Below are 24,095 nucleotides of genomic sequence, written 5' to 3'. Positions count from 1 at the left end.
ACCCCTCATTCATCCCTCCCTTGTCTCCTTCTTCCTCCTCGTGTCTCCTCTTCCCCGTGTCCATCTCCTCCTCCTTCCTGTGTCTCCCTCTTCCTACCTACACCTCCTCCTTCATATTGTCCCTCCCTCCGCATCCCCACCTGTTAATTTTGCATTTCGGTGAAGACGTGCTCGTACATATATATACACACATATATCTATTTCTATTACACACAAGGCTTTCCTTTCGATATTCCATTTCATCTCTGCTAACCAAGTCCCTCCTCCATTCATGAGGGAATGTAGCATGCTGAGAGAGAGACACAGTGACCTGCATAAAGTAGACCCGACTACTCTGCAACGTAGGCAAGTCGTCACGTGCTATGTTACCCATCGCTCCCCTGAATTAGCAATTTAGCAGTCGTGTTGAACCACGCTGCTCACCCACACACCTCTGGGACTTAACATGGCCACCGCATCTGCCCCCTATCTCTCTATAGCGTCTCAAGCTGTTCCTGCATCCCTCTCGGATACCTCCGGTCCCCACAGCCATCCCCCGAGCGTGGATTGCAAGCACCGTAATGTTTTTCGGCATCGGGTAGAGAGTTAAAAGATTTAGCAGCCATTGTGAAATTGACTAGACACGACCCTGTCGTGTCCACTCCTCCTCCACACAACCCCGTCGTCATCACCCCAGCAGCACTCCCCCAGCTCCACCGATTTCCTCCTCGCGGTCTCCTGCTGGACCTCACTGCTCCGCCCCCCCCACCCCTCCAGCAAAGAAGTGGAGGTCGGCAACCCCCTCTCCCCCCACCATCGGGGAAACCGATGGCGACGATGGCCGGAGGGCGGGCGGAAGGGGGCGACGGTTCCTGCAAAGCTGTACCCGGAGCTCCTTTCGGAGGCTCCAGTTGCCACCTCACCCCATACCCCACCCCCCCAACCGATTTGCGAGCACCATATTTTTTGTTCCGCATTGGTAGGGAGAGTTAAGAGATTCGGCAGCCATCTTGAAATGGCTGCCCGCGCCTACCGGTGACTCGACACAGCCCCCGTCGTGTTTACTCCTTGACCATTTCTCTAGAACGTCTTTTTAAGCTGTTCCCCGAGCTCCCTTTCGGAGGCTCTGGCTCCCACCCACCCACCCCCCAACCGATTTGCGAGCACCGTATTATTTCTGCATCGGTAGAGTTACGAGATTTAGCAGCCATCTTTAAATCCCCTTTACCTCCAGGACACTCCCCATCATGTCGACACTGACCCCCACCCTGCCCCCCCATCTTTATCTCTAGAACAGTGGTTCTTAACCTGGGGTGCACGCACCCACTGGAGGTGCGAAAAGCCCTTTCTGGGGGTGCCAGATGTTTTTGTAAGAGACATGGCCATATTTTTGTTAGAAGGTAAATAAACGAAACACAAATTAAGTGTGGGAACGTAAGTACAACTACTTTGTTTCATCAAAACCTATGTATTTATTAACATTATACATTTTTGTTTTACGATTGAGAACCAAAGGGGTGCAAGGCTACGGTAAAGGTTAAGAACCACTACTCTAGAATATCTTCTTAAGCCTTTTCCCAAGTTCCCCTATGGACGCTGCTGGTCTCTTCCAAGTGCGGTTTGCGAGCACCGTGTTTGTTGACGCCTGTAAAACCGATGGCTGGGACGCGAGGGGCTGGGGTGTGAGCGGGGGGGGGGGGTAACACTCCCAGAAAACCGGCAACAAATTAAAGCACCCACTGATACACGCTGAGCGGAGTTCCCTGTGAGGTTCCCTTTGCTATCTGCGTCTCTGTGCATGCGCTCATCTCTGTGTTTCTCTGTGTCAGTGTTGTGTTTCTCCACATGGGTTGTGTGTTTGCGAGGGGCAGTTTTCCTGTGTTTCTCTGGTGTTTGGGTCTCTGTGTACGAGGGAGTCTGTGTCTGTGTGTCAATCATTGTGTCCGTGTGTGTGTCTCGGTGTGCCAGTGAGTGTGTCTGTGTGCGAGTCTCTGCGTGTGAGCAAGTCTGTGTTTGTGTGCGTCTGTGTGTTGTGGGAGCTGTAGTATATTGTTACGCTGCGCTACGAGCCTGGCAACCCAAGTTTGATTCCCGCTCACGGCCAACACCAGTGACGATTATCTGAACTGGTCTTGGGCCTACCCTAGGTCGACTCAGCCTCAAATGAGTACCTGGTGCGGTAAACATCGCCACTAGGGAGACAAAGGCGGCCGTGCATGGTGTTGGCCACCCACCCCTTCGTGTGCCGTGCCAGTCTTCATAGGTGCTCGCTAACAACACTTCCCCAACAGTCTGTTAAAGGCTATACGGCAGATCTGTGTCGGTGTTTGTGCGTGTGTCTGTGTGTGAGCCTCTGTGTATGAGTGAGTCTGCATCTGTGTGTCTGTGTGTGAGTCTCTGTGTGCCAGTGCGTGCCAGTGTGTGCGAGACTCCAACTTTGCGTCGTATCTCCGTGCCCCTTTCCTGTTTGCTCGTTGTCACTTCCCTCTGCGAGTGCAACTGCGTGGACCAATTTCCACACAACTCGCCAACCACACAAAACAACAAAAACAACTTTCCATCATTCATGTCAACTCGATATCTCTCGTCTCATTCAGAGTCCCCTCTTGTCCTTGGAGAATCGCTGGTTCGTTTCTCCCCCAGCATTTCGTTAAAACCACCATCACCGTCACCACCACCGCCATTCACCATCATCACAATTTGAGGTATTCGCGAGTTGAATCTTGCAAGCCAGTGGACGGAAGAGAGGGAGGAGGAGCAAGGAGGGGTTGGGGAGGGGAAACAGGAGCTGAAGGAGACACCGGATGGGAGAGTGGGCAGGTGGAACGGAACACTGGTGGAGAGAGATGGAGGCAATGGAGGAGATGGAGGACGAGGTGGAGGAGGTGGAGATCAGGTAGAAAATCCAGCACCGAAAAGTTTTTTTTGCAAAAGGTGCCAACCAACTCCCGCCAACTCCGAACCTCCGACAGCTCTCCCCCTGCTGCCCCCCCCAAACCACCGCCCACCCCCCGCCACCGCTGCAGATTAATTGTAAAAAGGTCTCCCCTCGAACGCATTCGGCCCAGTATAAAAACAAAAACAGATGGTAGCACCAGTGAAGTAACGATGGCTTGGTAATCGTAACCGCTCGGCTCTTGTAGCACCAATAATTCACCTCAGCCTCTCCCATCACGACTCCGCTAGGCTATAGCCATCCCCCGCACCTCACTCACTCACCCACTCACCACCACCACCACCGTCATCGGGGCTGCTCCCTGAGAGTCCATCCCCAGAGTCTGTGACGTGCAGTGGGCGGAGGAAGTGGGGGGGGGGAGATGGGAGGGGAGAGAGCCCCATTTGGGAGGTGACCGGCTCAGCGCCGTGAGAGTGAGGGTTGGCACTGCTGCTGCTGCTGCTTCCATTGAAAATGATCGCCACTGATGCCGCTGATGCTGCTTGCTGCTGCTGATGCAGCTACTGGTGTCGGTATATTCTCCTGTAGCTGTTGATGACGACGATGATGGCTGCCGCTGCCGATTATGACGATACTCATGATGAAGTCGAAGCTCGCACCGATTTAGTTTTTTATTGCTGTTACTCCGTGGTGGGTGGGGGTGGAGTCTCTTCCAGGGGAAGGGGCTCTGGAAAGTGGGGGGGAAGGGCAGGGGGTGGGGTGGGGTCTGTCGGCCAGCGTGCAAACCCCCTGGCACACCACGTCCAAGTATACCTCTCGCCATTGTGGCTTCCGTGGGCCGTGACCAGCCCCCACTGTGAAAGATGAAGCTGCTGCTGCTCTGCTTCTACCGCCAAAGCAACCACAACCACCACCACCACCACGGCCACAGAGTCGGCCACATCTCCGCCACTCACCTCTCCCATCCCACCCCACACCACCGCCCCACACCACCGCTTCAAAGGAATTCACCGTAGTTGCCGCTCATCTGCATGCGCGGCCGCACACACGTGGTGAGGAACGTGGGCGGAGTGGCCGTGGTGCCGGGGGCCCCCCGCGTCGGGGGACCCGGCGGCAGGAGAGGGAACGACGATGACGCGGGGGCCACCCCCGTCGCTGCCGTTGCCCCCTCAGCGGGCCCCCGAGCTCCGCCAATCTCCTCCCCGCCATCTCCACCGGATGTCGCCCCTCCGTCGCTGCCGCCGCCCGCAAAGAAGTGGAGGTCGGCAGCGCCCCCTACCCCCAGGAGAGCCGATGGCGATGACGACAGCGGTGGCGCCCACTCTTGCTTGAGGCCAGGCCGCAGCCTGGGCCTGCCCTTGGCGGCAGGGGGATCGTCCGGGCGCCGGGGCCTCCGTCCACGCTTGGCTGGGATGGCGGCCGGGGAGAGCGGCGGCCGCTGCTTCTCCGGCGTAGGGGACGAAGGGGAGTCCAGCCCCAGAAGCTGTTGCTGGGCCTGCTGCTGGCGGAGGAGCTCCTTCTCTCTGTGGGCAGTGGGTGGAGGGGTGGGGCGGGTGTCACGGCAGAGAGATGTTAGCTACCTAGTCTGGGATTCAGGAGGTCACGGGCTCCATCCTGACTGTGAAGCCCGCTGTATAAAGTGGAACCCCTCCTTTGAACCGGTTGTTAAGTGATTTGGTCATTAAGCGAGTACAGGCAGTCCCCAGGTTACGGAAGGGTTAGGTTGCCGAGAATGATCAGTAACCTGAATTTTATGTATGTCGGAAGCTGAACAATTTTCCCCCAAAATCAAGATAAATTCCCATAGCCGGAAATAGTTGTGCCTCCCCTACCCAATGACTGTGCTCATTCTCTCTCAATACGGTATCACGCTGTCATCCATTTTCTTTCACTATCTTATCGTATCATTGTACATAATGCTCTGCACCTCCTATGAGTATTTAATTTAATCAAATATCTACCCTAACACTACTAATAAAACACTGCATACTCTAACCAATTGTTTAGAAATACCACGGAACATTTTTATATTGTAAACAGAAAGCAGTAATTTTTGAATATTCGTTTACATGCATTAGGCTAGGCCTAGACTTCTCCAATCGCTGTTGGTTAAGACCATAAGCAATCGAAGTGTAATTGTGTTAAAGTACAAATTAAGTAAATAACTCATGAAATAGACTTTAAATGAAAACTAGCAACATAAACATTGGGCAAAAAAGAGAGTTCTAAGCATAGAAAGAAAACAATTACGTAATGCAGCCTGCCTTATGCCTCCATCCGTGGTATTCATCTGCAACCTCACCACGCTGCACTACTTGCGTTTACGTAACAAACACAAACATGATCATTGTTTTTTTACTCTTATATCTGGCAACAAAACTTGCCAGATAGAAGGGTAAAAAAAACAATTATCATATTTTTTTACTGGCAAATGAGGTTCCAATGGTGTAAATGCTTACCCCGAGCTCTCATACTCTGATGGTGCATTGTCTTTGAGTTGTGCGCCTTTTGGCGTCATCTGGTCCAACCCATGTGAGACTAGGCTCTAAGGAAAGCTGTCTCGGGTGTGGACCAATCAACTTCAAGGACAGTGCATATATTATCAGAGTTATGTTTTTTTGGCATTATGCCTGCCGGTATTGTGGTCTATGCAAACATGACTCCTTGTAAAAAAGGTTTTGTTGCCAGATATAAGGGTAAAAAACCAATTGTCATATTTTTTACTGGCAAATGAGGTTCCAATGCTGTAAACGCAAACATTTCCGCATATAGATTTTTTTACATGATTTATGAAAGCATTTCCGTAAGGTCGGATTTCCCTAAGTTGGGTCTTCCGTAACCCGGGGACTATCTGTACGACACACCACTACACTACACACAACTACCCACGTCTCCCTTCCCCCCCACGCGTCCCGCTCCCTTCCCCCGCTCCCTTCCTCTGCTCCCGTCTCTCACCTCTCCCGTGCGGCCACCCTGGCCTCCCAGAGTGCGTGTCCGTGGCGGGCGCGCGTCAGGTTCTTGTGCTGGTAGAAGACGAGGGCGATGCGTGTGGGTTGTGCACGGTCGGGGTGCGCCAGCGGCGTGGTGGCATGCAGCTCGCGCTTGGCACACTCGATAAGCACCGAGCCATGCGCCGGAGCCACCGCCACACCGCCGATGCTCGAGTCCAGGAAGTTGTGCTCGCTGTCCGAATACTCCTCATCCTGCTCTTGCTGCTCCTGCTCGAATGTCGCCTGCTGCTCCATCTCCTCCTTCTCAACCTTCTCAATCTTCTCAATCTTCTCTCTCGTCACCTCCTTCATGGCCACGGAGGAGGAGAAGGAGGTGGCAGCAGTCTGATGCTGCTGATGAAAGTGATCCTGGGGAAGATCAGAGTTGAGGATTAATGTGAGGTGATGGTGATGATGATAATGGTGATCAGGCTACTGCTGGTGATGGTGATGATGATGGTGAGGATCGAAGTGCCACAGTGGCTAGGAGATGTTAACTCCCTCGCCTGTAAACAGGAGGTCGTGGGTTTGACCCCAACCCTGACGATGCCTGCTGCTTTATATTTGAGTTTTGTGTGTCTCTCATCATAATCACGATGGCTAGGAGATGTTAGCTACATCGCCTGGTATGCAGGAGGTCGTGGGTTCGATCCCCAGCCCGACGATGCCTGCTGCTGCTGTATATATGGAGTCTGCGATTCTCTTTCTCTCCATGTGGTGGTCACTGCATGGATTTTTCTCCGCAGTCCTCCGTTTTTTCCCCTTCACATTTAGAATCAATGTCACATGTTTAAAGTGTTTGGCTACTGCTATAAATTTCCATGTAATGATATCAGGCACTTCTTTGAGCTATAATTTGTGATAGCTACGTCGTTACTGAAAAAGACCTATTTCGCTCAGTGGGGCCTTACCTGGTAAAATTAAACAAAGTAAATAGTTAAAATAGTTATGTCGGTGTAATTGATTTACCTGCTGCTGCTGATGATGCTGCTGCTGATGATGATGCTGCTGGTTGTTATCATGATGTGAGTTCTGCTGCTGATGCTGCTGCTGCTCATTCCGCTGATGTTGGTTCTGGTGCATAGATTCGAGCTGGCTTTGCTGCTGCTGATGATGATGATGCTGCTGATGTTGCTGATACTGCTGCTGCTGATGATGTTCTTGCATAGATTCCAGTTGCTTCCTTTCCAGCTGCGGATGACTGTGCTGATGTGGGTGCTGCTGCTGATGATGTTGATGTTCACTCAGCTGCTGCTGCTGAGCCTGCTGTTGTTGATCCAACAGTTTCTGCTGCTGCTGCTGATGTTCATGGTGATCACTACGTTGCCCTTCATGCTGATGCTGCTGCCGATGCCCCAAGTCACCCTCCATCTTAACTTCACTCTTCATAACGTGCTGGTGACAATGCTGCTGATGATTCATCAGCAGACCTTGCCAACCACCACCATCACTACCACCATCTTCTTTCAACCCATTCACAACCTTAGTTTGGTGATGCTGGTTCTGCTGATGCTGGTACTGCTGCTGCTGCTGATTCTGCTGATGCTGGTTCTGCTGATGATGATTCTGACGATGCTGGGTGTGCCCATCTTCATCAACGCAATCCCGCGGCTCCATCTTCACCGTCACCGACTCCGTCAACTCCTCCTCCTTGGACGTTCCGGCCAATCCAACGCCTCCATTGGCCCGGGCCCCGATGGCCTCACTGCTGCTGCCTTTCGATTGGTCCACGGGCCGTTGCCACGACGATGACAATGACGATAACGACGCCGCCTCCTCCGCCCGGTAGTAGGCCCCGCCCATCGTAGGACCCCCCGTCCACCAATCGAGCGGCTCCGCCTTAATCCTGGCCCCACCTATTGGCCCCGCCCTCCGTCCCGTGGCAACCATGTCCCTGGAGGCTGAGCCTATGCCCAGCAGGGCACGCTCCGATTGGATGTCGGTCCTTTCCAATGCCACCGATGTTGATGACGATGCCTGCTGATGCTGCTGCTGCTGCTGAATATGATGTTGATGAGGCTTTTGGAGGAGATGGTGGAGGTGGTGGTGGCTGTTGAGGGAAACATGGTGGGTGCTGCTGTCACTGTTGCTGTTGTATTGGTGGTTTTGGAAGGCCTGCTGATGATGATTTTGGCTGATGCTGCTGCTGATGCTGCTGCTGATGCTGCTGCTGATGCTGCTGCTGATGCTGCTGTTTAAACTGTACCGGCTTTGGTCTTCCTGTTGCTGATTCTGCTGCTGATGATGCTGCTGTGGTTGACAGCCATCTTGTTTTTCAGCCAATGCAATTCCTTGCTGCTGTTGATGATGATGCTGATGCTGATGATGATTTTGGCTGCTGCTGATGCTACTGTTCAAAGTGTACCGGCTTTGGTCTTCCTGCTGCTGGTTCTGCTGCTGCTGATTCTGCTGCTGCTGATTCTGCTGCTGCTGCTGATTCTGCTGCTGCTGCTGATTCTGCTGCTGCTGCTGATTCTGCTGCTGCTGACTCTGCTGCTGCTGACTCTGCTGCGGATTCTGCTGCTGCTGACTCTGCTGCTGCTGATTCTGCTGCTGATGATGATTCTGCTGCTGACTCTGCTGCTGCTGATTCTGCTGCTGATGATGCTGTGGTTGGCAGCCATCTCGTTTTTCAGCCAATGGAATTCCTTGCTGCTGCTGCTGATGATGATTTTGTCTGCTGTTATTGTTTAAACTGTGCTGGCTTTGGTCTTCCTGCTGCTCATTCTGCTGCTGCTGATTCTGCTGCTGCTGATTCTGCTGTTGTTGTTGCTGATTCTGCTGCTGTTGTTGTTGTTGCTGATTCTGCTGTTGTTGTTGCTGATTCTGCTGCTGTTGTTGCTGAAGACGATGCTGTTGTTGGTAGCCATCTTGTTTTTCAGGCAATGCAATTCTTTGCTGCTGATCATGATTTTGGCTGCTGTTGCTGATGCTGCTGTTTAAACAGTGTTGGCTTTGGTCTTCCTGCTGCTGATGATGTTGCTGGTAACGACCATCTTGTTTTTCACATATTCCTGTTTCATGCTGGTGCTGTTGCTGCAGTTGATGATGATGCTGCTGGGACTGGCCTACATCACCTGCTGATGCTACTGCTGTGTAATCATACAGAGCTCCATTGGGCCGCAAGCACTGCTGCTGTTGCTGCTGCTGTTGCTGATGATGATGCTGCTGATGGTGATAAAGAAGCCCTGGGCTATATGCGTTTGCCTGTAGTAGGTGTTGTGGAGGGTAGTGTGCGTTTAGGGGTTGCTGATGATACTGCTGATGTTGATGCTGGTAGAGGAATGACAACGGTGGGATGAGAGGAGAGGGCAGAGACTGCGTCCTTGGAGGAATGGCGGCTGGGGGGAGAGGAGAGGGTTTTAAAGTTAAGACAGGAGACATACACACAAAAGACAGACACCCCACCCATATAGCCTCTAACAGTGCTGTAGGGGCAAGTGCTGTTAGTAGTAGTGAGCAGTGGCAGCGCCTATGAAGGCCGTCACTGTGGCACCACATGAGAGGGGGTGGCCGGCCAGCACCACGCCCGACCGACTTAGTCTCCCCAGTGGTGATGTTTACTGCACATCGCACCAGGTACTCATTTAAGTCGACCTAGGGGAGGCCCAGGAATGGTTGAGATTACCGCTGCTGCCACTGGTGTTGGTAGTGTTTGCCCTGAGCGGGAATTGAACTCAGATCTCTCCCCGGTTCATAGCACAGGGCCGGATTAACCACTGCACCACCACTCAACACCCCCCTCACCGCCACCGACTCACCCACCGACTCACTCACCCACCCACCGACTAACCCACCCACTCACCGAGTCACCCACTCACCGAGTCACCCACCCACTCATCCCCTGAGCCACCGACCCTCCCACCAACTCACCGACCAACCCACCCACCGATTCACCCACCCACCCACTCACCCACCCACACACTCACCCACCGACTCACACACCCATCCCCCACCCCCCCACTCACCTCCTCCGCCCCTCCTCCTCCTCGTCCTCTTCACTTTCCACAGAGGCGGGGTCATGGCCGGGGTCAGAGATCGTGCCCCCAGAGGGGTCATCGGAGTGCCCGGGGTCATGGGAGTCATGGGAGTCATGGGGGTCATGGGGGTCATCGGAGTCATGGGGGTCATGGGGGTCATGGGGGTCGCGGGGGTCCCCGGGGTCGTGGGTGTCATGGCGGCGAGGGCGTCCAACTTGGCCCTCTTGGCGTCGAGCCGCCGCCTCCGCGCCGACTTCTCCGGGGCTGGGAGGCGGCGGACCTCCCTCCGGAACGACTTCAGCACCTGGACGGCAGGACCAATCAGGGGGTCGTTACAGACCACGCCCTCTCTCTCTCCACCAATCAGGTGATCGTTACAGACCACACCCTCTCTCTCTCCACCAATCAGGTGATCGTTACAGACCACGCCCTCTCTCTCTCCACCAATCAGGTGATCGTTACAGACCACGCCCTCTCTCTCTCCACCAATCAGGTGATCGTTACAGACCACACCCTGTCTCTCTCCACCAATCAGGCGATCGTTATAGACTACGCCCTGTCCCTCTCTCTCTCTCTCCCAACCAATCAGGCGGTCGTTACAGGCCACTCCCTGTCTCTCTCTCAACCAACCAATTGGGCGATCGTTACACACCACACCCTGTCTCTCTCTCTCTGGCTCTCTCAACCAATCAGGCGATCGTTACAGACTATGCCCTGTCTCTCTCAACCAATCAGGAGATCGTTATAGGCCACACCCTGTCTCTCTCTCAACCAATTAGGTGATCGTTAAAGACGACACCCTGTGTCTCTCTCTCTCTCAACCAATCAGGCGATCGTTACAAATCACGCCCTGTCTCTCTCTCAACCAATCAGGCGATCGTTACGGACCACTCCCAGTCTCTCCCTCGCTCTCTCTCTCTCAACCAATCAGGCGATCGCTATAGACCACACCCTGTCTCTCTCTCAACCAATCAGGCGATCGTTACAGACCATGCCCTTTCCCACTCTGTAGATCTCACTGATTAAAGAACCATCACACTAATGAGCTACATGTGGAAGGCACTAATAATGGTTAGTAGAGTATCACACCTCTTAACGACGGTAACTGGTTCCATGAAACCGGTCGTTAAGTGATTTGGTCGTGAAGCGAGTATAGGAAATACACGTTAAAGGCTTAATTTGATCCGATGGCATCGAAAGTTACCCCTTTTTCTCCACAAAAACGTACTTTAGAATATCTAAACAATGGATATTAATACGTAAAGAGACTAACATTATAAACACAATATTAAAAGAAACATGGTTAATCAATGCATTCATTAATATTTACTGTACCTACAACAGCCCGTCGTTAACAGGGAATGGTCGGTAAGCGAACACATTGGGCTCTATGGAGGTACTACACTACTTTACACTACACTACTATACAATACACTACTATACACTACACTACTATACACTACACTACTATACACGACACCACTATACACTACACTACTATACACTATACTACACCTGGATGGCCCCTCTCTCCCCCCATCCCCCTCTCTCTCTCTGTTTAACACGTAGGCTTTCATGACCAATATCATCCATATTATAGGTTTTTTTGGGTTACATCTCGTAGAAATAGAAATGCGTCGTAAAAACCTGCCACCACTCGAAACAGCCAACTAGTACGGGTTGTCTCTCTCTCTCTCTCCCACTCTCCCCCCTCTCACCTGGATGGCTCCGCTCTCCACCTTGCGCCTCTGGCTGACCTCATCACCGTACTCGTCGGTGGGTGACAGCGTGTACAGGGGCAGCACGTGCAGCTGCTCGTCCTCCGGGATGTCGCCAACGCGCACGCGGTTTTGTTCGCGCGTCAGTGTACACACCTGGGGCAAGCAGCGGCGTCATCAGCAGCAGCATCATCATCAGAAACATCATCAGCATCAGTTGCATCAGCATCAGTAGCATCGTCATCAGCATCATCAGTAGTATCGTCATCAACAGCATCATCATCATCATCAATAACATCAACATCATCAATAGCATCATCAGCAGCAGCAGTATCATCGTCATCATCATCAACAGCATCACCATCAGTAACATCGTCATCATCAAGAGCATCATCAGCAGCAGCATCATCAACATCAGCAGCATCATCATCAGCAGCAGCACGAACATCATCATCAGCAGCAACATCATCAGCAGCACCAGCAGCAACAGGAGCATCATCATCAGCAGCATTGTCATCACCATCAGCAGCAGTGGCAGTGACTACAGTGGCTACCATGGCTACAGTGACGACCGTGTCAACAGTGGTTATCTTAGCCACAGTGGTTACCGTGGCTACCGTGACTACAGTGGCTACCATGGCTACAGTGGATACCATGGCTACAGTGGATACCATGGCTACAGTGGCTAAAGTGGTTACCGTGGCTACAGTGGTTACCATGGTTACAGTGGCTACAGTGGTTACCATGGCTACAGTGGTTAAAATAGCTACAGTGGCTACAGTAGACACAGTAACTACAGTGGCTGCTGTAGTCACTGTAGCCACTCTAGACACCACCCGACACGGCCAATCAGTAAGAAGGTTTGTCACCGAACACAAAACGTTTCCAATTAGTTGATGAGTTCAGCACCAAACCGGTTGTTGTGTGTTGGAGAGTAGTAAACCCACAACACACATTTACAACGTGAGTTACCGTGACGTTTCGCTGGCGATTACAACAGCCAGTAGCCTAGCCAGGTGGCAGCCCAGAGTTTGGGAGAAATTCTCCTCCTGTTGCATTCAAGAGACTGCTTGGCCACAAGTGCTGTGTGTGAGCTTGTCGCAATTAATGCATTGATTCACCATTTTTATTATACTCTTTGGTTTTTTCGGCAAAGTCACGTAGACAGTCTGCATCAGCAGTAGGCCATGTTTTCCCACCTGATGACGGACGCTTGTGTTGCGCCCGAAACGTCGTGATTTAATTTAGTTGTTCTCATTTATTTTGTTAATTTTTTTACCTACGTGACTTTACCGAAAAAAACAAAGAGTATGAATCCTTGCAGTCACGAAAGCTTCGAATATAGACATTTTTATTATGTGTTTATAATATTGTGAGTATCTTTACGCATTCTTATCCACCGCTTAAATATTTTGAAGTACGTTTTTTGGATGAAAAAGGGGTAACTTTCGATGCCATCAGAATTCATTAAGCTTTTAATGTGTATTTCCTATACTCGCTTAACGGCCAAATCACTTAACGACTGGTTTCGTGGAAACAATTTACATAGCTGTCAACCCATACGGTTTACCCGTATTTTTGTACAGGGAAATTGAGTTTTCAGGTCCACACGGTGTACAGTCGTCTTAATACGGGCAGAAAATTTGTCTATTTCTTTGTGTTTCTCCCTTGTGATGGGACTTTGTAGGATGCACGTTAAGATTTATAAGGGCACGGGGTGACCAATAAGGTCTGAATTGGTCTATAATAAGGTAGGGGCACTGATAAGGAGTTGACAGGCATGTAGAGATGAGTGCAGTGGTGAGTGTACTAGTGGTGAGTGTAGTAGTGGTGATTGTCTATTTGTTTGTGTTTCTCTCCCTTGTGATGGGAATTTGTAGGATGAACGTTGAGATTTATAAGGAGCATGGGGTGACCAATATGGTCTGAATTGGTCTGTAATAAGGTAGTGCACTGTTAAGGAGTTGGCAGGTATGGGTTTGCTGTCGTTAAGAGGGGGGGGGGGGGGGGGTACTACCCTACGTGTTAAACTGCCTCAATACGTGTATTTAGCCACGGCCGCACAGCAGAGGTCGCAAACGGGTTTTGATTCCTTACCCGTACCCGGCCGCACCAGGGTTGCAAAATGGGTACCCGTACCCGTACCCGGCTGGGTACGGGTAGCCGTTCCCTACCCGTACCCTACCCGAAATGAGTGACAAACGGCTACTCACCAGTGACTCACGGCCTACCCGTACCCGTACCCGGCCGCACCAGGGCCGCAAACGGGTACGGGTAGCCAGGTATCGGGTAGGGTACGGGTATCGGGTACCCGGTTGCGACCTCTGCCGCACAGTTGTGTGGGAGCTGTGACCTTCTGGTTGTGTCTGCTTCCACTGTAGCAATGTAGCCAGCACCCCCCACCCCACACCGCCGCGAGAGAAATATCCACGAGTAATAATCAACGTCGTTGTTTTTACATTAGGTTGCTAACTGTATGACGGCAAGCTTGTGTTAAATCACGGCCGCGTTGAGGTGCTGCACGGTAGTCACTATATTCAATGTAACCACTGTTTCCAATGTATCAAGTGTATAAAATGTAACCAATGTAGCCACTATCAAATGTAGCCACTGTATCCAATGTATCAAGTGTATAAAATGTAACCACTGTAGCCACTGTATCCAATGTAGCCACTATCAAATCTAGACACTGTATCTAATGTATCAAGTGTATAAACTTTAGCCACTGTATCCAATGTTTCCAGTGTATACAATGTAACCACTATAGCCACTGTATTCAATGTAGCCACTGTCAAATGTAGTCACTGCATACAGTTTATACAATGTAGCCACATTATCAAATGTATCCAGTATAACAACTGTAGCCACTATCCAATGTAGCCATTAGCAAATGTAGCCACTCTATCCAGTGTAAACAATGTAGCCACTAGTCACAGCATCCAATGTATCCAGTGTAACCATTGTAGCCACTGTATCCAATGTAGCCACTATCAAATGTAGCCACTCTATCCAATGTATCCAGTGTATATCATGTAGCCACTGTATCCAATATAGCCACAGGAGTAGGTGGGTGAGTAAACGTGCGGGTGAGTGGGTGAGTAGTTGGGTGAGTAGGTGGGTGAGTGAATGTGTGGGTAGTAGGTAAGTGTGTGGTTGAGTGGGTTAGTAGGTGAGTATGTGGGTGAGTAGATGGATGAGTGACCGGATGGGTGAGCGTGTGTGGTTCAGTGTATGGCTGAGCTTGTGGGTGAGTGACCGTGCAGGAGGGTGAGCATATGGGTGAATAGGTGGGTGGGTGGGTGAGTGGCCGTGCGTGTGGGTGAGCATGTGGGTGGGTTATTGACCCTGTCGGTCAGCTTAAGGGTTATTGACCGTGTCGGTCAGCTTAAGGGTGAGTGAGCATGTGGGTGAGCCAGTGGGTGAATACGTGGGTGGGTTAGCGACCATGTCGGTCAGCTTAAGGGTGAGTGAGCATGTGGGTGAGCCAGTGGGTGAGTACGTGGGTGGGTTAGTGACCATGTCGGTCAGCTTAAGGGTGAGTGAGCATGTGGGTGAGCCAGTGGGTGAGTACGTGGGTGGGTTAGTGATCATGTCGGTCAGCTTAAGGGTGAGTGAGCATGTGGGTGAGCCAGTGGGTGAGTACGTGGGTGGGTTAGTGACCGTGTCGGTCAGCTTTAATTGTGAGTGAGCATGTGGGTGAGCCAGTGGGTGAGTGGTAGCTGCTCACCACTGTGCACCCGTTGTTCATGTTGTGCTGGTCCTTGTGGGCATGGGCGCAGAAGTCCATGCAGGCGGTGACCCCGGCAAAAGGTCGACCCTCACCCTCACCTAGCCGGCATTCACCGGCCTCAACCTCGTGCTCCACCTAGAGACAGAGAGAGACAGAAAGTCACTCACCCACTGACTCACCCACCCACTCAATCACTCAGTCAATCACTCACTCACTCACTCACCCACGCACCCACTCACTCATCCATTCATTCATCCACTCACTCACCATTTCACTCACTTACTCCCCACACATTCACCCACTCACTTACCAACTCGCCCAATAACCCAATCACTCAGAGACAAAGGAGACAGGGGGAGACTCAGAGAGACATGAGGAAACATGGGAGACACGGGGAGACACAGGGAGACTCGGGGAGACACAGAGAGACACGGAGAGATACGGGGAGATATGGGGAGACTCAGGGAGACTCAGAGAGACATGGGAAGAGGCGGAGACTCCGGGGACACACACCTGGTTGCTGTAGGCTTGAGGGGCCAGTTTCTTGTACACCGGAGCAATCTGAGTGGCCAGGGCCTGAAGCCTGGACTCCAGTACCAACTCCTAGAGAGAGAAGGACAGAGAGAGAGAGAGACAAGGGGAGAGAGACGGGGGAAGAGAGAGACACGGGGAGATAGAGACACGGGGGGGGGGGGGGGTCAGAGACGCGGTGGGGAGGAGAACACAGTTACTCACTTCTCTCACAATGCATGGTGGTGTCTGTCTCGTGTTCCTGTGTCTCTCTCATCTCTCTCCCCATGTCTCTATCTCACTGCATCTCTCTCCTCCCCATGTCTCTCTCTCCCTGTGTCTCTCTCATCTCTCTCCCCATGTCTCTATCTCACTGCATCTCTCTCCTCCCCATGTCTCTATCTCCCTGTGTCTCTCTCATCTCTCTACCCATGTCTCTATCTCACTGCATCTCTCTCCTCCCCATGTCTCTCTCTCCCTATGTCTCTCTCATCTCTCTCCCCATGTCTCTATCTCACTGCATATCTCTCCTCCCCATGTCTCTCTCTCCTTGTGTCTCTCTCATCTCTCTCCCCATGTCTCTCTCTCCCTGTGTCTCTCTCATCTCTCTCCCCATGTCTCTCTCTCCCTGTGTCTCTCTCATCTCTCTCCCCATGTCTCTATCTCACTGCATCTCTATCGCCCCCATGTCTCTATCTCCCTGTGTCTCTCATCTCTCTCCCCATGTCTCTATCTCACTGCATCTCTCTCCTCCCCATGTCTCTCTCTCCCTGTGTCTCTCTCATCTCTCTCCCCATGTCTCTATCTCACTGCATCTCTCTCCTCCCCATGTCTCTCTCTCCCTGTGTCTCTCTCATCTCTCTCCCCATGTCTCTATCTCACTGCATCTCTCTCCTCCCCATGTCTCGCTCTCCCTGTGTCTCTCTCATCTCTCTCCCCATGTCTCTATCTCACTGCATCTCTCTCTCCCCATGTCTCTCTCTCCCTGTGTCTCTCATCTCTCTCCCCATGTCTCTATCTCACTGCATCTCTCTCTCCCCATGTCTCTCTCTCCCTGTGTCTCTCTCATCTCTCTCCCCATGTCTCTATCTCACTGCATCTCTCTCTCCCCATGTCTCTCTCTCCCTGTGTCTCTCTCATCTCTCTCCCCATGTCTCTATCTCACTGCATCTCTATCGCCCCCATGTCTCTCTCTCCCTGTGTCTCCCTCTCCCCTGTGCCTCTCTCTGACTCTCACCGCGTCCGCGTTGTCCCCCAGGAGGCGGAACTTGCGGGCCTGGCGGCTGCGAGCGAACTTGCAGCCATTGAAGTACATACTCCATGAGCAGCCGAACGAGAAGGAGGCTCCCCGCGTCTCCTCCCTCCGGCCCTGGCATGCACACGTGCGGCTACGCACACAGAGACACAGGCACACGGGGAGAAATACACACACGGACACGGGGAGGGGGAGAGACATGGGGAGAGACACGGGGAGAGGGAGAGAGACAGAAACGTCACATTGGCTAGAATCATGTTGAAAATTCCATTGAAAGTGGAGGGTAAGGTAAGACAGCGAATTGATAGAGACACGGGGAGACACAGAGAGACATGGGGAGAGGAGACCGAGAGACGTGGGAAGAGACAAGGGGCCGATGACAAGTCCACAACGGATATGCCGGTCTTCTTGGTTCTTTCGGTAAAGTCACGTAGAATGGAAATAATAAAATAACAAAAATAAAACATTATATAATAAAAAGAAAACATAATATAATGTTTTATTTTATTATTTTATTATTTCCATTCTACGTGACTTTACCGAAAGAACCAAGAAGATGAATCCCTGCAGTCACGAAAGCTTTAAATCGGATATGCCGGTGCTGGATTTTCATTTTGAATCTGGCCTCAATGTGCATCGCAAAGAGGCCAAAACTTGAAAACAACAGCAGCTCCTTCTGCTCCGTCAAGGTCGGAATCGCCGCTTGTTCTTCAGGGATGACTGACTCGACAAGGAAGCTGATTCTCTGGAGGAGGAGGATGATGATGGTTTGTTTCAGGGGTTTTTTGGTTGTCTCACAGGAGTGATATCCATCCTATAAGCTCCCCGGTACGCCAGTTGGTTCGCCCAGGTTTGGATATTGTTTTTGGGATGCATCCGGTTTTTCATGGTTTCGCTCTATGTATATATATGTAGAGGAGTAAAATGGGGACGTGACGTCAGGTGTGCCATTCAGTGCGATGACATCACGTCTCCTCGGGTACTTAAGGGATACCCCGTGACGTAAGCGGGGTCACTGTGGGAACGGGTAAAGTAAACAGGGTGAAGAGGGAACCAGGGGTAGAGAAAGGGATCGAATAGCGAGTCTGGGGAGAAGCCGGTGGTAGCAGCCGTAGAGGTGCTTCTCTCTCCGGTCGGTGGAGTCGGCAGAGTCCCCGATCCGACACGAGAGAGAGAGACCGGAGCTAGCCGGCAGGGACACGGACTCAGAGTAGGACCCCTAGCCCCTGGGAGTTGTGTATCCTTGTGTGTTATTGTTCACGTTTAATAAACCCTTGGCGGAAGCCCTTAACTTACCTCCGTCTACGAGTACGTCCGTCTGGGACTTCTCTACACACACATTGAACTTCTTTCGCACCGTAAGTAGCCAATCAAGATAATCGATGTACAAGGTTTGCCAGCCATTGGGGTACCGCTCGGGCCTAAGTGATGGAGGAATTCTGGGGGGGAGTAGGGGGATACCATCTCTGCCATTTCAGCCAGACCCCCCCCCCCTCACTTAGAAACACGGTGAGACAAGGGCAGCTATAGAAGAGGGACGCAGAGAGATGGAGAATGCAGGGAGAGGGAATGAGAGAAAAATACCTTGAGTCTCAATCTCCCTGTGTCTGTCCGAGTGAGTCTCTCTCCCCGTGTCTCCCCGTGTCTCTCTCCCCGTGTCTCTCTCTCTCCCCGTGTGTCTCTCCCCTGTGTGTCTCTCTCCCCATCTCTCTCCCGGTCTCTCTCACTCCCCGTCTCTCTCTCTGCCTGTCCCTGTATCTCTCTCTCCATATGTCTCTCTCCCCATGTGTGTGTCCCCAAAACGAGGTGGAGAAAGCGGGGAGAGAGAGACAGAGAATGAGAGAGAGTGAGAGAGACCCGGGGAGTGTCTCTTTCTCTTCCCCGAGTCTCCCTGTGTGAATCTTTCTCTCTCCCACATGAGTCTCTATTGCTCTCTGTGCATCTCTCTTTCCCTATGAGTCTCTCTCTCCCCCTATCTCCTCGTGCGAGTCCCGCTCTCTCCCCGTGTCTCCCCATCTCGCTCTCCCCGCCTGTCACTCACTCGTCGTTTAGTTCACATCTGCGGCTGGTGGGCGCTCCGTGGCGTGTGAGCGTCTCCGACAGCTCGCTGTACAGGAGGTCGGCGAGCTCCGAGGGGACGCCCTCCCACGCCACCATCACCACCACCATCACAGCCTGGGCACAGCTGTGGCCACGGCGCTCCCGCACCACTACCAGCAGCTTCTCCTGCAGCCCGCCACGGCGCAGCACCTGACGGACGGGGAAAGGCAGAGAGAGGGAGAGATGGGGGGGATAGAGATGAATGGGGGAGATGGGGGGGAGAGATGGGGGGGGAGATGGGGGAGAGATGGGCAGGAGAGAGGGAGAGAGAGACGAAGGAGAGGGAGAGAGATGGAGAGATGGGGGAGATGGGGGATAGAGACGGGGGAGATGGGGGGGAGAGAGGGAGAGAGAGAAGAGGGAGATGGGGGTGAGATTGGGGGGAGAGAGATGGAGAGAGAGAGACATGAAGAGAGACCAGGTTTTAACATGCAGTGTCTCATCAGCAGCAGAGCCAAGCTCTACTTGAACCAGTGCTGGTGAACTGGCCAGGCTTCTTGGTTCTTTCGGTAAAGTCACGTAGAAGGGAAGTAATTAAATAATAAAAATAAAACATAATAAAATAATTCTCACGACGTTTCGGCCACAACGCAAGCAGCCGTCCTCAGGTGAAAACCAGGTCTGTCGAGGCGACAGCGTCTGACTCAAACAGCACACGTGCTTGGAGCATATATATAAGCTGGGTTGGAAGGGGGGGAAAGGGCGCCTTGACAAAATAATTTGCATATCAAGAGGAATTTAGCATATTTATTGGAAATGCAGGTATGTGATTAGTACTACTTATGCCCGTGCATTATGCAGGATTAGCAGCATCAAAGGGAGGGGATAGGGGTAGCATTAAATTCCTCTTGATATGCAAATTCTATCATCATCATCACCACCACTATCATCATCACCACTGCCACAGTTTCATCACCCACCACTATCATCATCACCACCACCACTATCACCACCATCACAGTTTCATCATCACCACCACCACTATCACCACCACAGCTTCATCACTATCACCACCACCACCACTATCATCATCAGTATCACCATCACCACCATCATTACCACCACAGTTTCACCATCACCACCATCATTACCACCACAGTTTCACCATCACCACTATCACCACCATCACAGTTTCATCATCACCACCACCACTATCACCACCACAGCTTCATCACGACCACTATCATCATCACCAACACGACTATCATCATCAGTATCACCATCACCACCATCATTACCACCACTACTATCACCACCACAGCTTCATCACCACCTCTATCACCATCACCACCATCACAGTTTCATCATCACCACTATCACTATCACCACCATCACAGTTTCATCATCACCACCACCATCACAGTTTCATCACGACCACTATCATCATCACCACCACCACCACCACTATCATCATCACTATCACCATCACCACCATCACAGTTTCATCATCACCACCACCACTATCACGACCACTATCATCATTACCACCACCACTATCACCACCACAGTTTCACCACTGTCACCACCACAGCTTCACCATCACCAGAGCCGGCCCTAGACCTTTGGGGGCCCTAAGCAAAATTTGGTTGGAGGCCCCTTTGATGTATGATTTTTTTCACCCACGAGCTAGCAGTGACTCTAGGGGGCCCTCTGCAGGCCACGGGGCCCTTTGCAATTGCAAGGGTCGCTTAGTGGCTGGGCCGGCTCTGACCATCACCACCATTACAGTTTCATCATTACCACCACCACTATCACCACCACCACAGTTTCACCACCATCACAGTTTCATTACCACCAGCAGCAGCACCACCGCCTCACGCTTCTTCCCACACACACCGGCGGCGCCTCTGAACAAGGACTCACCCACTTGGCGATGGGGCATCCCTGCGAGCTGCGGCCCTCCTTGCCCGTGAAGATCACCTTCTCGATCCGGATCGCCTCGCCCTTTTCCCCGAACCTACACGCACGCAGAGAGAGAGACACGGGGAGAGGGAGGAGACACGGGGGGGGGAGGGGGGGTAGGACGAGACATGTGTAGGAGACACAGAGGAGAGGGAGCAGGAGACATGGGGAGGAGACACGGGGGACGGGGAGGGAACACGGAGGGGTGGAGACATGGGGGGCGGGGGGGGGACACGGGGGGGTTAAGACATGGGAGGGGAGGGGACATGGAGAGGAGGAGCCATGGGGGGAGGGCGAGGAGACACGGGGAGGGAGGGGGGGATGTCAAGCTACAAGACGCGTTGCTCACGCCACCTACAGCACGGCAGCTGTAGGGCATTGCACTCCGTGTGCAGTGTCAGCCCCTGAGAGCGAGGGGGCGAGAGCGCCTGGGGCAGCGCAGGGGTGACGGGGGGGGGGCCATGACACTCCGGATGAACCCGGAGGGACCTGGTGACCAGAGGTACCAGCCCGGGGGCCCCCAAAGAGGGGGCTGGGGGACCACGGGACCAGGACCAGGTCCTCAAAGGCTCGAGAAGGGAGGCGTGGCTAGGTGCGTGGGAGCCCCGGGACTGGGGATAAAAGCCGGACCCCCGAACGGGTCCGGCGGCTGTTGCAAGACCGAAGCCAGAAGCCGTCACCCGGAGAAGACCTGCCGACTATGGGACCCGGACCCGAGTCAGGGTCCGGCCCGAGATAGCCACCCCGTGTGTGCTAGGGATAGCCACACCGTGTGAGCTCGGCATAGCCACCACATGTGAGCTAGGAATAGCCACACCGTGTGAGCTAGGGATAGCCACACCGTGTGAGCTAGGGATAGCCAGCCCGTGTGAGCTAGGGATAGCCAGCCCATGTGAGCTAGGGATAGCCACACCGTGTGAGCTAGGGATAGCCAGCCCGTGTGAGCTAGGGATAGCCAGCCCATGTGAGCTAGGGAAAGCCAGCCCATGTGAGCTAGGGATAGCCAGCCCATGTGAGCTAGGGATAAGCCACCCCGTGTGAGCTAGGCATAGCAACACCGTGTGAGCCAGGGATAGCCAGCCCGGAGGAGACACCTCCCTAGGGTAGCTGGTGAAGGGGCAGGCATACCCCTTCGTGGTTAGGGTTTAATGTTTCAATACACGTGTTGCCTCCAAATAAGTCTCTGCCTCCCTCGTGTGAACCACAACAGGTACATTGGTGTTGGTGGTGGTTACCTCTCCTCCATGGTTTCCCTGATGGCAGCCACACTGGGCCCGGCGCACAGGTGAGTGTAGTAGGGGCCTTCCTCCTTCTCAAGCACAGTCTCTACAGAGAGAGAGGGACACGGGGAGTGAGACACGGGGAGTGAGAAACGCGGGGAGTGAGAGACGCGGGAAGAGAGAAATATGGGGAGAGTGAAACATGGGGATGGAGACACAGGCAGAGAGACATGCGGAGTGAGAGACAGGGGGAGTGAGAGACACGGGCAGAGAGAGACGGGAAGAGAGACACAGGGAGAGAGACATGGGGGGAGAGAGACAGGTAGAGAGACATGGGAAATGAGGAGTGAGATGCCGTGACGCCTGATCAATATTCATATCCACAACACACCATGAATATTCATGAACCAGCTGGTAGCTCATTAATATTCACTAGGCATAGGCAGGGGCGTGGGAACCAGACAGACTGGGGGGAAGGGCAAAGGAGGTGGGGGTGGTGAATCCCCCCCTCCCTCATCTGCATATCCATCATTTGCATATCGGTCTGTAAAGCAGCCTCCTGTAAATCACCCAGTTTTCCGGCCGCCTTTGTCTCCCCTCCCACCCCTTCCCCTCCCCCCGCGGTGCTGATGTTTAACAACACACTGCAGTGCACATGGTAAAGTGATGGAGGGGGAAAAAAAGTAGGAATATGGTGTTTTTAACCCCTTGTTGGCCAATAAACCAAACCTGTCAACCCCTTATAAGTGCCCCTACCTTATTACAGACCAATTCAGACCTTATTGGTCACCCCGTGCCCTTATAAATTTCAACGTTCATCCTACAAAGTCCCATCGCAAGGCAGGAACACAAACAAATTAAAAGCATGTTTTTGTTGCCCATATTGAAACGGCTGTACGTTGTATGGAAACTCAATTTCCCTGTAAAAGAATATGGGGTAAGCCGTATGGGTTGACAGGCGTGATAAACACTGGAGTTTGTGTGTTCAGATGGTCAAACAACGACCAAAAGACAACACCCACACTATTGCAAGACATTGGCAAGTCTCTGCATGCTTCATGCGTTGGTTTCTCAATCCACTTGTCCTGGTGAGGCTTGTGGCAAAAAACATGCAGACTAACGTGCTTCGATGATAATCATAATGTTATATGCGTTGTCTTTGAAACTGATTGGCATACACGAGAGACAGCCTTCATAAATGTCCACGTGATGATGATGATTATCAGCCACTTCGTTGAGCCGCTATAATTTGTGATAGGACAGCTCAGGGATTCTTAAAAAGCGAGACAGTAGCTCAGTGGGGCCTTACACGTAGTATACAATACAATTTTGTTTAGTTTATGGCTTCGTCTCTGTACCAACATTAGACCATAGAACACATCTTGGCGTTCTCTGGTCTAACACTGGTACAGAGATGAGGCCATAAAGAAGGCTATCTCTGGTGTTGCCCAATCAGTTTCAAAGACAATGCATACATTATTATCTGAGCAGGTTTTTTTGTATGTTTTGCCACACGTTTGTGTGGTTATAGCATATGTGATGCCTTGCAATAGTGGGTATCTATTTGGTTGTTTGAACATCTTAACACAACTCCTGTTTCATTGCCATAGAGATCCACAGAAATACAGAGACCCATATATAACCAGAGACCCACAGAGACCCATACTCGAAGTGGTTGATATCATCGTGTGAACATTTTATAACAGCAGCGAAATGCTTGATACGCATGTTTATATAGACTCGCAGAGACCCATAGAGATCCATGCTCATCGAGACCCATACGAAAACTAAACATTTTTTTTCTTTTAACCAGGC

General features: G+C 52.1%; 1 protein-coding gene across 2 annotated transcripts in view; it reads right to left on the bottom strand.

The window, feature by feature from the left end:
* Positions 1-1,114: 1,114 nt before the first annotated feature.
* The window catches only part of LOC133359697 (uncharacterized), a 57,024-nt gene continuing 34,043 nt past the window's right edge, over positions 1,115-24,095 (bottom strand). The window contains exons 4-15 of one of the 2 annotated variants that reach the window (XM_061578212.1): positions 22,296-22,386; positions 21,022-21,115; positions 19,100-19,308; positions 17,041-17,191; positions 15,807-15,896; positions 15,291-15,428; positions 11,564-11,719; positions 10,135-10,149; positions 9,834-10,086; positions 6,835-9,206; positions 5,831-6,234; positions 1,115-4,398 (exon numbers count right to left, since the gene is read on the bottom strand). In XM_061578212.1, coding sequence (XP_061434196.1) covers positions 3,873-4,398; positions 5,831-6,234; positions 6,835-9,206; positions 9,834-10,086; positions 10,135-10,149; positions 11,564-11,719; positions 15,291-15,428; positions 15,807-15,896; positions 17,041-17,191; positions 19,100-19,308; positions 21,022-21,115; positions 22,296-22,386 — 4,499 coding nt within the window. In that variant the 3' untranslated portion in view covers positions 1,115-3,872. Of the gene's footprint in view, positions 4,399-5,830; positions 6,235-6,834; positions 9,207-9,833; positions 10,150-11,563; positions 11,720-15,290; positions 15,429-15,806; positions 15,897-17,040; positions 17,192-19,099; positions 19,309-21,021; positions 21,116-22,295; positions 22,387-24,095 lie in introns of both variants that reach the window. The other variant, XM_061578211.1, reaches the window with a different exon arrangement.

The sequence above is a fragment of the Lethenteron reissneri genome, chromosome 65, assembly GCF_015708825.2.
Source record: "Lethenteron reissneri isolate LAM-NWPU_2019-01 chromosome 65, ASM1570882v1, whole genome shotgun sequence".
Lineage (NCBI taxonomy): Eukaryota > Metazoa > Chordata > Hyperoartia > Petromyzontiformes > Petromyzontidae > Lethenteron > Lethenteron reissneri.
The sequence above is the reverse complement of the archived record's forward strand: the minus strand, read 5'-3'. Positions and strand labels throughout refer to the sequence as shown.